Source organism: Drosophila persimilis, unplaced genomic scaffold, assembly GCF_003286085.1.
Source record: "Drosophila persimilis strain 14011-0111.01,24,50 unplaced genomic scaffold, DperRS2 tig00000676-arrow-arrow-pilon, whole genome shotgun sequence".
NCBI lineage: Eukaryota > Metazoa > Arthropoda > Insecta > Diptera > Drosophilidae > Drosophila > Drosophila persimilis.
In genome coordinates this window covers 1122735-1136109 of record NW_020825332.1, presented here as the reverse complement: position 1 = coordinate 1136109, position 13375 = coordinate 1122735, and the positions used below count along the sequence as shown (strand labels likewise).

General features: G+C 48.1%; 4 protein-coding genes across 5 annotated transcripts in view; 2 read left to right on the top strand and 2 right to left on the bottom strand.

The window, feature by feature from the left end:
• Positions 1 to 906: 906 nt before the first annotated feature.
• Positions 907 to 1269, bottom strand: LOC6599711 (retinin). Its single transcript, XM_002024860.1, has one exon. The coding sequence runs from the start codon at positions 1267 to 1269 to the stop codon at positions 907 to 909; it is 363 nt and encodes a 120-aa protein (XP_002024896.1).
• Positions 1270 to 1933: 664 nt separating this feature from the next.
• LOC6599712 (retinin) lies at positions 1934 to 2463 on the top strand. The gene is made up of 2 exons (XM_002024861.2): positions 1934 to 2044; positions 2113 to 2463. The coding sequence occupies exons 1-2, from the start codon at positions 2033 to 2035 to the stop codon at positions 2461 to 2463; spliced, it is 363 nt and encodes a 120-aa protein (XP_002024897.1). The 5' UTR covers positions 1934 to 2032.
• Positions 2464 to 3273: 810 nt separating this feature from the next.
• Positions 3274 to 13375, bottom strand: part of LOC6599714 (elongation factor-like GTPase 1) — an 86225-nt gene continuing 76123 nt past the window's right edge. Inside the window, exons 4-6 of the mRNA XM_026991564.1 lie at positions 13118 to 13302; positions 6781 to 6975; positions 3274 to 3409 (exon numbers count right to left, since the gene is read on the bottom strand). Coding sequence (XP_026847365.1) covers positions 6787 to 6975; positions 13118 to 13302 — 374 coding nt within the window. The 3' untranslated portion in view covers positions 3274 to 3409; positions 6781 to 6786. The remainder of the gene's footprint in view (positions 3410 to 6780; positions 6976 to 13117; positions 13303 to 13375) is intronic.
• Positions 3527 to 6771, top strand: LOC6599713 (proton-coupled folate transporter). 2 transcript variants are annotated; one of them, XM_026991566.1, is made up of 5 exons: positions 3527 to 3777; positions 4926 to 5732; positions 5787 to 6125; positions 6187 to 6515; positions 6573 to 6771. In XM_026991566.1, exons 1-5 carry the CDS (start codon positions 3775 to 3777, stop codon positions 6691 to 6693), a joined length of 1599 nt encoding a protein of 532 aa, XP_026847367.1. In that variant the 5' UTR covers positions 3527 to 3774; the 3' UTR covers positions 6694 to 6771. The 2 variants fall into 2 exon arrangements, with proteins under 2 accessions (XP_026847367.1, XP_002024898.1); XM_002024862.2 differs by lacking the exon at positions 3527 to 3777 and adding an exon at positions 3804 to 4292.

Genomic DNA, 13375 nt, shown 5'->3' with positions numbered 1-13375 from the left:
GGCTATATCTCAGACAAATAGGTCCAGATCGGGGCAGGACCAACTGTCCCAGGATCGGGAGGGTCCAGACTGTCGAACGGCATCAAAATCTCGACTAAAAAAACGGGGCCGATTTTTGGCAAATTCAATGATGGTTACATCATGATTTTTTGCGAAAATCGTGATGGAATGGATGTCCTTTTTTCTGGTGCCAATCGGTTGGCAGGACTCTCCCGGTCACGACAAGGCATGCCACGCCCTGATCGGCCGCCGTATAGCTGAGATATAGCTTGCAGAAAAAACCAGTATTTGCATGATATGCAAATCCTTATCTTCGGAAGGCTATATCTCAGACAAATAGGTCCAGATCGGGGCAGGACCAACTGTCCCAGGATCGGGAGGGTCCAGACTGTCGAACGGCATCAAAATCTCGACTAAAAAAACGGGGCCGATTTTTGGCAAATTCAATGATGGTTACATCATGATTTTTTGCGAAAATCGTGAAAAAATGGATGTCCCTTTTTCCGATGGCAGTCGATTGGCAGGACTCTCCTGATCACGAAAAGACATGCCGCGGCCCGATCGGCCGCTGCGTAACAGAGATATAGCGTGCAGAAGAAACCAGTATTTTAATGACAAATTCAAATCTTCGGAAGGCTATATCTCAGATAAATAAGGCCAGATCGGGGCAGGACCAACTGTCCCAGGATCGGGAGGGTCCAGACTGTCGAACGGCATCAAAATCTCGACTACGAAAATGAGGCCGATGGTTGGCCGTTGTCCTGTTTTCTGAAGGCAATACATGTGACAATTAACTTTCGAAAATCACATTTTATTCGCAACTAAGCTCGCTTATGTGCAACAGGAATATCATATTTCTAGCCATCCAGATCGCTTGAACTAGCATCCAGCCCTCCGCCTGCGTCCTTACCAGCCAGCGTTGTAGACGACGGGAGTGGCCGCATACGAAGTATGGACGAGGGGAGAGGCGTATGAGGTGTGGACCAGAGGAGATGCCGCATAGCTGGTGATGACGGGAGCTGCATAGGTCTTTACCACGGGGGCGACAACATCCTGGACAACATGGGCAGAGCTGTGGACCACCGACTGGCTCTGGTGGGAGACAGAGGTGGGAACGCTCTTTACCACGGAACCAACATTGGCCAGGTAGGGCTCCTGTACGATGGTTGTGGTAGCCGGGGCGGAATAGACCAGCGGAGACTCATACAGATGGCCGGGACGAGCGACAGCTACGGCGAGGAGAGCAGACAATACCACCAACTTGAACATTTTGAAATAGTTTGGTCTGTATTGACTGTTTGGATTGGAGTGATCGGATTGAGCTTCTTGCGAGAACTGTGTGTGGTTGTGGAGCTGCTGCAGTGGTTTTATATAGCTCCCGTTTGGGCAGAGACTTGGCTTTGACCTTCAGGGCCGAGCCACACGCATACGCAGACCACAGTATCGATGTGTGGACCGAAGCCGCGTCGCAATTCGAGTCCGAAATCCAACCCATATCAGATTCTGGGCCGCGATCAATAAGCAATTAGCGTCGGTGGACGGCTTAGCCGAGAGCCAATCAAGTACGCAGAGTACAGCGGAGTATAGCAGAGTGGTTCCGAGACCATTAGAGACTCTCGAGGGCCTCTGGCGACTCCTCCGCGGCTGCATTACTTGCACTTTGGGTGCGGGAGTCAGGGTCAAGTCATCGTGCAGTGAGTGTGTGAGCTTTTGGTTTCGGATCACGAGTATTGGGTTCAGTTTGAGTTTCAGTTTTTCTTTCCATTGCAAGTCGCATGTTTTATTGTCCGAGCGAGGGCAGACTTATTTCGCTTTCAAGTCAACTCAACTGAAATCGTACCTGCACTCGTAAATGTTTTAATTAAACTTATCTTTTCGCAGCTGCGACGGCAACGGCAACTACCCCGAAAATAACGACGATGGACAATGCCCGTACTATATAAGACTGGTCTTTCAGTTGTCCCATTATCAGTCAGCTTCATTCGCTTCCACAGCAGCACAACACAGACCAAAAACACAAAATCCCCTCAACATGTTCAAATTGGTAAGTCATCCATCCGAATCCGAGCGGTCGTCCTCCTCATAGGTAACCTCCTCCATTATTTGTTCCAGGTGGTGTTGTCTGCTCTCCTCGCCGTAGCTGTCGCTCGTCCCGGCCATCTGTATGAGTCTCCGCTGGTCTATTCCGCCCCGGCTACCACAACCATCGTGCAGGAGCCCTACCTGGCCAATGTTGGTTCCGTGGTAAAGAGCGTTCCCACCTCTGTCTCCCACCAGAGCCAGTCGGTGGTCCACAGCTCTGCCCATGTCGTCCAGGATGTTGTCGCTCCCGTGGTGAAGACCTATGCAGCTCCCGTCATCACCAGCTACGCGGCATCTCCTCTCGTCCACACCTCATACGCCTCTTCCCTCGTCCATACTTCCTATGCGGCCACTCCCGTCGTCTACAACGCTGGCTGGTAAGGACGCAGGCGGAGGGCTGGATGCTAGTTCAAGCGATCTGGATGGCTAGAAATATAATATCCTGTTATATATGAACGAGTTTAATTGCGAGTAAAATGTGACTTTCGAAAGCTAATTATAAAGGACTGCAGAAGAAGTTTTTTAAGTTTGCACTGCAGCCCCTGTAATTTTCAATCCCATTGAAAATATCCTTGGTGCTTGATAAGGACTCCATTAAGTCGGGGTCATTTTTCCGATCACAGGTAGCCATCATTATGCCAGATCTGGCCGCAAATAGCGGTGTAATCAATAAAACAGAACTGGCCTGTTGTAATTTGTTGCTGTTGTCAATTTTTCTCAAAAAAAAAGACATACATTTTTCTTGTACATCAACAGCCCTCAACAAACAAGAGAATTTTCAGATCTTGAGATACCAGGCGAACAGAGATCGTCAGAGGTCGGAGGATTTTTTTCATGTGTTCTTTGTTGATGCACACACAGAATGCACTTTGTGATTATTTGGAAACTTTTACTGCGCAAACCGGTGGTTTTTAAAAATTTTGTATATTTTAATTTTTTTAGCCCCCAAAGGTATGCAACACATTTTTTCAATATGCTGCTTAATTAAAAAATAATTTTTTTGCCCATTGATGTCGGATTTTGGCTTTTTTTCTTTCTTTGGCTATATCTCGACTATTTATGGGCCGATCAGGGCGTGGCATGTCATTTCGGGATCGGGATTGGCATTAGAAACAAGGACATACATATTTTACGATATTTGCAAGAATCATGATCATTCCATTTGCAAGTAATCGCGTACCAGTAACAGTATATCTTTATACAAAAAAATATTTATTTAAATTTGAACCCATAATGTTCTTTTACAATTAAGTTTTATACAAATGAATGTCTGCATCTTATAAAAAATCCGGCAGTCCATTGTCATCCCAAGAAGCTTTGTGGAAACCTAGAAAGGAACGTAAGATATCAAAAGGCTGAATTCTCAGACTGAAATTAATAAATAAACAGAAAATTGAATGCCCCATTCCATCCACGACACCACTCGACGCTCTGGCGGCGAGTTCAGTATCAGCGTTTTTTCCTGATAAGAGAGGCGAGCAAGGTATTAAATTAACGGAGGAATCTGAGCTGCACATGGCGAGATCGCACGGATTGGTTAGAAATGGTGCTAGAGCTTGTGCACAAGCTGAAATATAATACACAGAGGGACCACAAAGGCTATTGTAAACAGTAAATCAGTGCAGCAACAGCTGGCCCCATCGCTATAGTCCGGTTCCAGTGGTCTCAGTCAACAGTTATCACTCTTAATGGATGGTAATTGTGAAAATCTTAAATCAATTAGACTATAATTAAACTTTATAGCCGCCGTTATCGTGGGTATTGCCTCTGGCTATCTTCTTTTTGCAAAATATTGATCTTGAACGGATAGTGAACAATTGTGCGGCTTTTGCGGCAGATAAGCCTGTGGAAAGACCAAACAATAAAGTTGGTTGAGACGCTAATTAAAATGAGCAAACAGTGGTGAGGTGTGTGGAGTGCCAGTGATAATAGTGCCCTTCCACGTGTGATAAAGTGGAGAAAACGTATCAGGACGCCTATTAGCTGTTAATTTGTAAATCGAGTCACAAATTGGCGGAGCGTCAAAACTGAAGAAGCGGGATACTTTTCAAATTCAAATCGAAAGCTGCTGCTGCAAAGAGAGCATAAAAGCATAAAAGCTTTCGCCAGACCTAAACCTCCACCTAATCAAGAGACGAAGCTATATATTCGGTCGGCCACAAAGAGCGAGAGCGCTGCGTGTGCGCATTGTCGAAATGAGCGCGACAGAGGTGAGTGTCAAATGTGTTTCGAGTAAACAGTGTGTTGTTGGTGCTGGCTGAATTTAGCAAGCGCGCGCAGTGCCTGCTACAGGGAAAAACAAATGCTTAATACAATTAATTTCAATATTCCGCGGAAAAAAATAGACGCAAATTGGCACAGCGCGATGCTCCCGATGATTACGTAAGAGTGATGCTCGAAAGCAGAAACCAGATAGAAGAAAAAACACTCGAAACGACTGACTCGAAGCATGATGTGGCTGACCTTGAAAATTAGAGACAGCCAAGACCATATGTTTTGTATACAATTTTGTGGGCAATGCTTTCATTATTGATTCAAAGTGCTACGCGGCGACATTCCCATGGTGCTGCTGATATTCCCCTAACAACTAAAAACTAACAACAAATAATGTAATTCAGGAAGCACACAACACTCGCTTATCGCTTTGTTTACATGCAGTGCAGCCAGTCGTCGAATTGGGAGAGCAGTGAACTGTGAAAACTAACCCTTCAAATGAGTGAAAACGACGCGGCTTTTTAGAGTACGTTCTACTGATAACCGGATTTTATTTCTAGTGATTTAGCTTGGCATTGCCAGAAGAGAGAAATTTGGTTAGCGCTTAAAAGCCCATTGCATACTTTCAGGCATCCGCACGAAATGAAACGCAACGACGTCGCAGCATCGGCAGCCAAACGAGCGCGACTAGCATTGTAGGCGGAGAAGTGGCAGTGGTCGAGCAGGAGGGAGAGGTGGAGGGATGTGGGCATTGTCGCAGCGCCTGCCAATGGCTATGGCTTGTTATCACCTCCACGTCCGTGGAGCCGACCATGTTCCTCTACATGTTTGCCTTCATGATTACCTCCGTGGTGGAGCAGAGCTTTTTCCTGTACAAGGCCTGCCGCGTGAACAACAACTTTAGCGAGGCGATCTGCACCAACATCCACAAGGCCGAGAACGAGGCGTACAAGAAGCAGTCGCTGGAGACCACCGCCTGGTTCCTGCAGTGGGAGAACATCTCCGCCCACATCTTCCCTATCGTCATGGCTCTGTTCCTGGGCTCCTTCTCGGATCGACGCGGCCGGAAGCTGCCGCTGCTGATGGGACTGGTGGGTAAGTTCATCTACTCAACGATGATTGTGGTGAATGCCAAGATGCCCCATTGGCCGGTGCAGAATATCATCTACACGGCCACCCTGCCCTCGGCTCTGACGGGGGCCGATGTGGCCATTTTTGCCTCATGCTTTGCCTACATTTCGGACATATCCACGCTGGAGCAGCGCACCATCCGGGTGACCATATTGGACGTGGTGTATCTGAGTGCCATGCCCACGGGCGTGGCACTCGGCTCGCACCTCTTCTACAACACCTTCCACCAGTCGTATGCGGATATGTTTTTGGTAAACGCCTCCCTGCTGGCGCTGGCCATCCTCTACACACTGTTCGCCCTGAAGGTGAGTTCGGGTTGAGATCCCATCCAGAACTGTCCTTATTCGACCCCTTCTTAGTGGCAAACCACGCCCCGACAACGCTCGCTGAGAGAGTTGGGCTGCTGTGGCATTTGGGGCGACTTCTTCGACAAGCAGCACGTGAAGGACTCGTTCAGCGTGCTGTCGAAGACCCGCCAGGGCCATCGCCGCAGCTTCCTCATCATCCTGCTCGTCAGCATGGCGCTGTACACATTCCAGCGGGACGAGGGCAGCTACCTCTATCTCTACACGCTGGACAAGTTCAAGTGGGAGGTAAGCTCCTTCAGCAGCTTCAAGACCTTCAAGTCGTCGGCATATGTGATTGCCATGCTCCTGGCAGTGCCGCTCATGAACAAAGTTTTGGGGTGGCGTGATACGGTAAGACACAGCAAGCCCCAGCAGAAATACAAGCTCAATCTATTTCCATGATCCACTCCAGACCATCATCTTCATTGGCGCCTTTGCCCACTCGATAGCCCGACTGTTCTACTTTTTTGCCGCCACTCCGAAACTGCTCTATGCCGGGGCCGTGGTCTGCAGTCTGGGGCCGATTGTGGGTCCCATGATTCGGGCCATGACCTCCAAGGTAGTCCCCACTTCGGAGCGTGGCAAGGTCTTTGCCCTGCTCTCTGTATGCGACAATGCGGTGCCGTTCATCAGTGGGGTCTGCTACTCGCAGATCTATCGCGCTAGCCTGGACGCCAACTACGGAGGGGATGTCTTCATGCTGACCATCGCCACCCAGATGGCGGTCTTTCTTCTGATACTGTAAGTGGCAGCACGACCTGAAATATCCTTTCCGGTATGAATCCTACTCTCTTGCAGATGCATTCACATCATTCTGGGCAGGAATTCGTTGGCCGTCCCCGAAGTTGCCGAGAATGAGAGCGGCCTGATCAACCCCGAAACGGCCTTGGCGACGCCACAAGAGGAGGAAAAATACTAGCTGGACGCTGCATCTCCATTTTTTTTTTTTTAATTTTTTTTTCGTTTAGCAATAAAAAGACATACATTATATACCATAGATTCTTACCTTGAATCACTTGTTCTTGGAGAGGGTGCGTTGCTTCTCGGCATGCTCCACCACCTGTTCGTCCACGAAGAGGCCCTTGCGACGCCGCACACTGTCCATGTAGACCTTGGCCCGGTTGGCGGAGTCGGCTTTCTCGCCGAAGTGCATCAGTTCCTCCTCGGTTGTGGGCAGCCAGAAGGGATCGATATCAATCACCTGTAAGCAGACAGACAACGAATTCGGTGTGAATAAAGTTCCAGGAAATCATTTACGCACTTGAGACGGAACAAAAGGCGTCGCTCGGTCTATGCGCCTGCGCCTGCGCCTACGTTTCAGCCTCAGGAAGGCCTGAAGACCAAAATACCGGACCTGGGACTAAGGTCCGTGATTGGATTTACGTTTACGTGATGCCTCTGCCTGGCGTTTGCTGTTGTCTGCCGGCCGTGGCCTCATCAGGGAAAGCGTGCATTTTCACATCTTCATTGTCAGGCTCAAGAGGGTGCCACAAAGGACAGCGAAGACATTCAAATGGGTCTAGGGCCGAAGAAGGTTTAATGACTTTCAAAGGACTCGCCATTGCGTGATAAGGCACACCAGGATACGCAGAAATATTTTGCTGAATGGCGTGAAGAAGTTCCCTTTCAGTCTCTGTCTTCCTCTCCCGCTCCGTCTCCCTGGTCCCTTGATTGATGATTGCCTCCTCCTGCGAGCACTTGAGAGTAGAGACACTCTCCTCCTGTCCTCTGGGGTTTGGTTGTGTGTTGGTTTTTTGTTTTTTGTATTCCGTTTGGGTTCCGTTCTGTTTTGTTTAAAGGACTTGCATTCACAGCCAGCACACACACTCACACTTGAGTTGACACAGCGGGCGGGTGTCAGGCGTGCTGTTCATTGGAAAACCTCTTCATCCACTCCCTCAATACCATTCCAGCCCAGTCCATTCCATTCCATCATTCTCATACTCATCCTCATCAATGGCAAGGCAAGGCAAGAGCTTACCCACACACTGATTGAGACGCGCTGCCGTTGGGATGGCTTCGGTTGGGTTGGCCTTTTCCCTCTGGTTGAGGATCTGCCAGAGTTTGCTTCTTTTTTCGAGCCATCTGTTCGCACTACGCTAAACTGCGGGCCCTCGACGTGGCCTGGCCTGCCCACTACCCCATTCCTCCGATCCGATCCGATCCCATTCCAATTCCTACTCCCCCCCATGTTCCCCCATGTAGATCATTATCGGGCACAACGTTTCGCTTGTTTAACAACAACTAACAACGCTAACTGAAAGGGCAGAGAGTGGAGAGTGGTGAACGGAGAACGGAGAGAGGGGAGCCATGCAGTAGTCCTCGACAAGGTAAGGCAATCCCCAATCTCAGTCGCAGTCGCAGTTCCAGTCCCTGTCACAACACACTCACACACAGATAAGACAAGACGGACAGACATCCTTCGCCAACGGCTGCGCATGCGCAAGAACTTCCCATCCCATCCTCATCCTCATACCATTCTCTGGGCAGCCCTACGCACAACCCAACACAACACAACAGAACAGAACACAACGGTTCGTCAAGAGCACACAATGAGCGGGCAGGGAAGGGCAGTAGAAGGGCAGGAGATGCACAAGGAGACCCTGTGGCAGCTGAAGTGCTCCAGAAGTGCGCAGAGCTTGCGTCTGAGCCGGCCCAGACAAATGAGCAACCAACCAGCCATCCAGCGTGGATATCACTGAGAGAAAACTATAGTAGAAATACAAGCTTTGATATGGAAATGGAGGGACCCTGTTCCTAGACCAATGAATTAAACAGGAAAATAGTTCGATATTAATGGTATTGAGAATCGAGAGGTATATTTAGTTTAGCCCACGATCAGAGAAAGTTTTCAAGAAGACTTTACGCCAAATACTTGGATACTTTGAGAAATACTTTGATACTTTGGCCCACTTAGTATATATGTACATATGTATATTGTAGGAATATTAGGGATTTCATGCTCATCCTATGGAACTTTGCATTGCAGTTAATCTACAGCTTTCTGGCAGTGTCCTGGAAGCACTCTCAAAGAGTTGCTTGCTTATCCATCCACACCGGCCGATGCAGCACCACGCTCCAGATTGCAGACAAGTCAGAGTCCCAATCTCCTCTAAAGTTTCCTCTACCCAATCCCCCTGTCCATCTTTACCTCAATTCTTTCAACGCACCCCCCTGTCCTACTGCGGGTAAAAGAAATATTAAGAAAAATATTGAAGCAGCCGCGAAAACCAAAACAAAAATCCAAAAAGCAAACGACGTGACATAAACACACACATTTATACACATACATATACAAATATCAACTCTAGAGTAGAGAAGCTTCTCTGGATCCATCCACACATACGAGTATGTGTGTGTGTGTTCTGTATTCTCGAAATGTTAGTGTGTTTGTATGCAGGTAATTTACGCGGCAGCTACCGAAATACGCCGAGCGTCCGTCCACCCGTCCGTCCGTCCGTCTATCTGTCTGTTTGTGTCCCCGTGTCCGCTGTCTGTTTGTCCGCTGCTGAGACCGCGACCAAAAGACCAACTTGAGATTATTATCGCGCGCCAGAAACAGAGCCAGAACCAAAACCAAAACCAAAACCAAAACCAGAGATGGAGACAGAGACAGACCACAAATGGCCGTTCGTTTGGGCGTTGCGCATGCCCAGAGAAAAGGCTCCACAGAGCCGCGAGTCGATTTGAGCAAGGTATATTCAAGCATAAGGTAAGTGCAGTGCACAAAAACTGTTCAGAGAATACAAAGAGACCAAAGAGTGTTCGAAAATCTAGTATACTTAGGGAGTGGTATCTGTATCTGTATCTGTATCGGCATCTGCCTTACCTTCCAATAAAGTGTACCTTGGATTTCAGTTGATTCAAGAAATACTCGGCCTGTAAAAGTCTCCCGAGTCGCGGGGTCTCGAATCTGTAGAGCCTCGGGGCCACGGGACACGGACGAGCGTCATTTTGACAGCAAGCGAGCGAGCGGACAATGCAAACCACGTTCCACTTAAGACCAACAACAATCCTTTTGGGCCCATAGCCACAGCCACAGCCACAGCCACAGCCATAGCCATAGCCACTTGGATAAACACTTGCCGGCACTAATACAGGTACACCCATACCCAAACACATACTGGTGTATATACTCGTATGTTGATTCGCACCAGGCAGACTTTAGGGCACTGTCTTCCCCTTCCCCCTTACCCTTCCACTTCTCCACTCCAGTGTGCTCCACAGCACTATCCCTAGTCCCCAAGCAAGTCCCCTACACACTCTCTCCCTCTCTCTATCTCTCTCTCTCTCTCTCTCTCTCTCTCTGCACTCCCTTTGGTGTGGACTTTCCCTTTGGTGTGGCTTTGGGGGAACACTCTTTTTTTTCAGGTATACAAAACGAGTTATCAGATTATTTGTTATTTGTCTTGGTTCTTACACACATTTTGTGGTCGCTGATGGCTGTTGGCTGTTCGCTGGTCCGCTGGTGTTGCATCTGTTATGCTTTTGAAGTAGTTTTGTTTTGGGTTGAGGTCTTGCATGCAAAGCGCGACAATCATATGCAACACACTCCGAATGAGAGGAGAACAGCGCACAGATCCGATCCGATTTGATCCCAGCCAGGGCACAGGCAGAGGCAGTGGCAGAGACCCCACTACGGAGCAGGCCAAAAGTAAGACCAGTAGCCAAAGCTGTGATGTTATTTTTCCTTCTCCTTCTCCTTCATTTTTGTTGTTTTGTTTTTTTTTTTTGGGTAAGGAGTTGGGGCTAAGGTCTTGAACCTCTTCCTGCCCCTACCTCTGGCACACACTCACACACACACACATACGCGGGGCATAATCATAATAACAATCTTCAGCCTCATCAAGTGGCAAGAAAGTGGAGAAGTGCAACAGCAGCACCACCAGTGGAAAATGGGATGAAAAAAAACAAAAGGAAGAACAAAATTAAATAATAACAAAAGCGCGCAAGACAGTAGCCAGAGAAACAGCAGCAGCAGGAGGAGGAGCACCCAGGAGGGGGATGGATACAAATCCCTTCTGTTTTGCCCATATTTTAGTTATGGTACGCACTGTCTCTACGGACTTCTGTAGCCTCTGGTCAACCGCCTTAATGCGGCTACGTGAAGTGAAAAAACCACAGCAGAGACCAAAAACCAAAAGCAAAAACAAAAACAAAAATGATATATGCATCGTACTTTGAAAACTGAAAATTAGTTTTTTGTTTTTGTGTTTTTTTTTTGTTCAGTTTCGGTTTCTGTTTCAGCTGGGGCTCAACCCCAAGTTAAAAGGTCATCCAAAGAGATGATTTCTTGTGGCTGGCTGGGGCTGCCACTGGTTCTGCTGCTGCTGCTGTTGCTGATGCTGCAGCTTAACGAACTTATTGTAAGGCATGATGCAGCAAGAAATTTAAATTCCCTGCCCATATTCCGCATACCCCAGTCCCAGTCCCAGTCCCAGCCCCAATCCCAATCCCAACCCTTTCCCTTTGCCCGTTGCCACAAAATTGGGGACTCCACTCGAGTGGAGTTGACGTTGACGCCTTCGTTGTTGTTATTATGGGCACGTGACAACTGCGCCCACGGTTGGGCTGCCCTGCCCACACACAGGGGGGGATAGGGGAGGGATGGGGAATGGTGAATGGGGGGAATGGCATGGAAAGGTGACCATGTGGGCGGGGCACAAAGTGCTGCACTAACTGTTTTAATTGTCCAACGAGTAAGAGAAAGAGAAAGAAAGGTAGCTGCTGGCAATGTGGAATCCTAATTGCTCCGAAGCTTCACCTTCGTTGGAAAATAATGAAATAATATTGTATCTGTCAGATACGTGTGCCACTTGTGCCTGCTAAACTAGTTTCCGTTAAGATTTCCACAAAGATATGAAGATACCCCGACTCCCTCCCCCCTACTGCTGCTGCTGCTGCTGTTGCTGTCTGGAAATGCGTATGAAATTATATGAAGACCAGAAGAGACCCAACAACCGGCGGCAGCATCTCGTAGTCGTCGCCGGCAAAACTTTAGCTGAGAAATAGAAAATCGCCGGAAGTCATTATACAAAAACTTGTTGTTATCGATTGGTTGGGCGATATACACCACACACACACACACACACACACACACACACACACAAACAGACACACTGATAGTTGATAGAGCGGATAGTTGACCAATACTCAGACAGAATACACGAACATTGGAAGCATCTCTTGTGCAGGCGACAAAGCTATAGAATACAAAAAGGTTTTCTTGATGGGAGTTTGGAGTAAATGTTAGCTTGATCTCGGTCTATGATCTATGATTCTAGAGGATACTACGAATACACCCAAAATATTGATAGATATTCCATTTGAAAAACACGTTCCTCTTTCTGCAATTATTCTATTCTCAATTTACTTTCTACTGATTTACAAAATGCGATTTCTTGTTCAGGATTCTGTTTCAAGATTAAAGAAACAAACACTCTGTTATACCCACTTTTGTGGGCTGTTCCGACTTTATTAATCATATTTTTTTTCTGCCTCATCCGCTGCTTGGATCCCATTCCATCTCTTGGCTCATCCGCTGTTTGACTCTCGCACATTTCAGCCGCCGTCTGTCAGCATTTCAGTGTCGTCTTTTGGGGCTGCCAAAAGCCAAAAGACAGCAACACAAAGTGGAAAAAATCATCAACTTGAGTCTTAATTGTGGCCCACGACAAGGTCAAAATGGTGAGTGAGAGAGAGAGAGAGAGAAGGAGAAGGAGAAGGAAAGAGAGAGGAAGCCTGTCGCTAGTGGGGGCTTTGGGTTACCTCGATGGAAGATGTACAGTGAAAGAGAACTTAAAATCTCTCATGGTCGATCCCCTGGGCAGACAAGAACAGTGTACCTTCGATGGAGCTTTCACTGTATCTGAAACACAGCTGCAGCCTCAAATGGACCATATAACTTTCAGTCCAACTGTTGCCAACGAAGCTGCCGCTGCTGTGCCGCCGCTGTTGCCATGTTGCCATGTTGCCATGTTGCCATGTTGATGCTTCTGCTTCGGCTGTCTGTGGTTTAGCTTATAAGACTTCCACAAGAACAGAAGGTAACAGAAGGTTGATCGTAGCGTAAGCTGAGATTTTGTTACAGACCGACCACAGAAAGGGAGAGAAAGGCAGATCCAAAGAGGGGATTTTAGCATCCATGCAGCGTGCAGCAGCAGCAGCAGCAGCAGCACGCACATGGCATATGGTCAGACACTGCAGACTGCACTTGTGCCTCCTCCAAAAGCAGAGCAGCAGAGAGCAACAGCTGCCGCAATCAGTGTTAGATCTGCCACATGGGCTGTGGCTGGGGCTGGGGCTGGAACTGTGTCTGTGGCTGGGCCACTACCTCCACTTACCTCCCAGTGGCTGAACATCAGCTGGGGACAGGCGAGGCCAGATGTCTGCTTGCGCATCTCTTGGGCAAAGTTGAACGACTCGATCACCGGCAGCAGACAGGTGACCGAGAAGTTGCCGCTGCCCTGGGTGAGGTCTCCGGACAGGATCTTGCCATGTCTCCGGCCAATCACAGCGTACATTTTCCCTGGAAAGAATTAAGAAAATAGATAAATGCAAGTTAGAGCAAGTGGCACAATCGATCTAAATACTTAAAATCT

What these genes read in the sequence shown, in the direction of transcription:
- LOC6599711 (XM_002024860.1), bottom strand. Translation starts at nt 1,269, where the DNA reads ATGTTCAAGTTGGTGGTATTGTCTGCTCTCCTCGCCGTAGCTGTCGCT.
- LOC6599713 (XM_002024862.2), top strand. An exon ending in ACACACTGTTCGCCCTGAAG is followed by an intron (nt 5,733 to 5,786) that starts GTGAGTTCGGGT and finishes ACCCCTTCTTAG; the next exon opens with TGGCAAACCACGCCCCGACA. An exon ending in GCGGTCTTTCTTCTGATACT is followed by an intron (nt 6,516 to 6,572) that starts GTAAGTGGCAGC and finishes ACTCTCTTGCAG; the next exon opens with ATGCATTCACATCATTCTGG.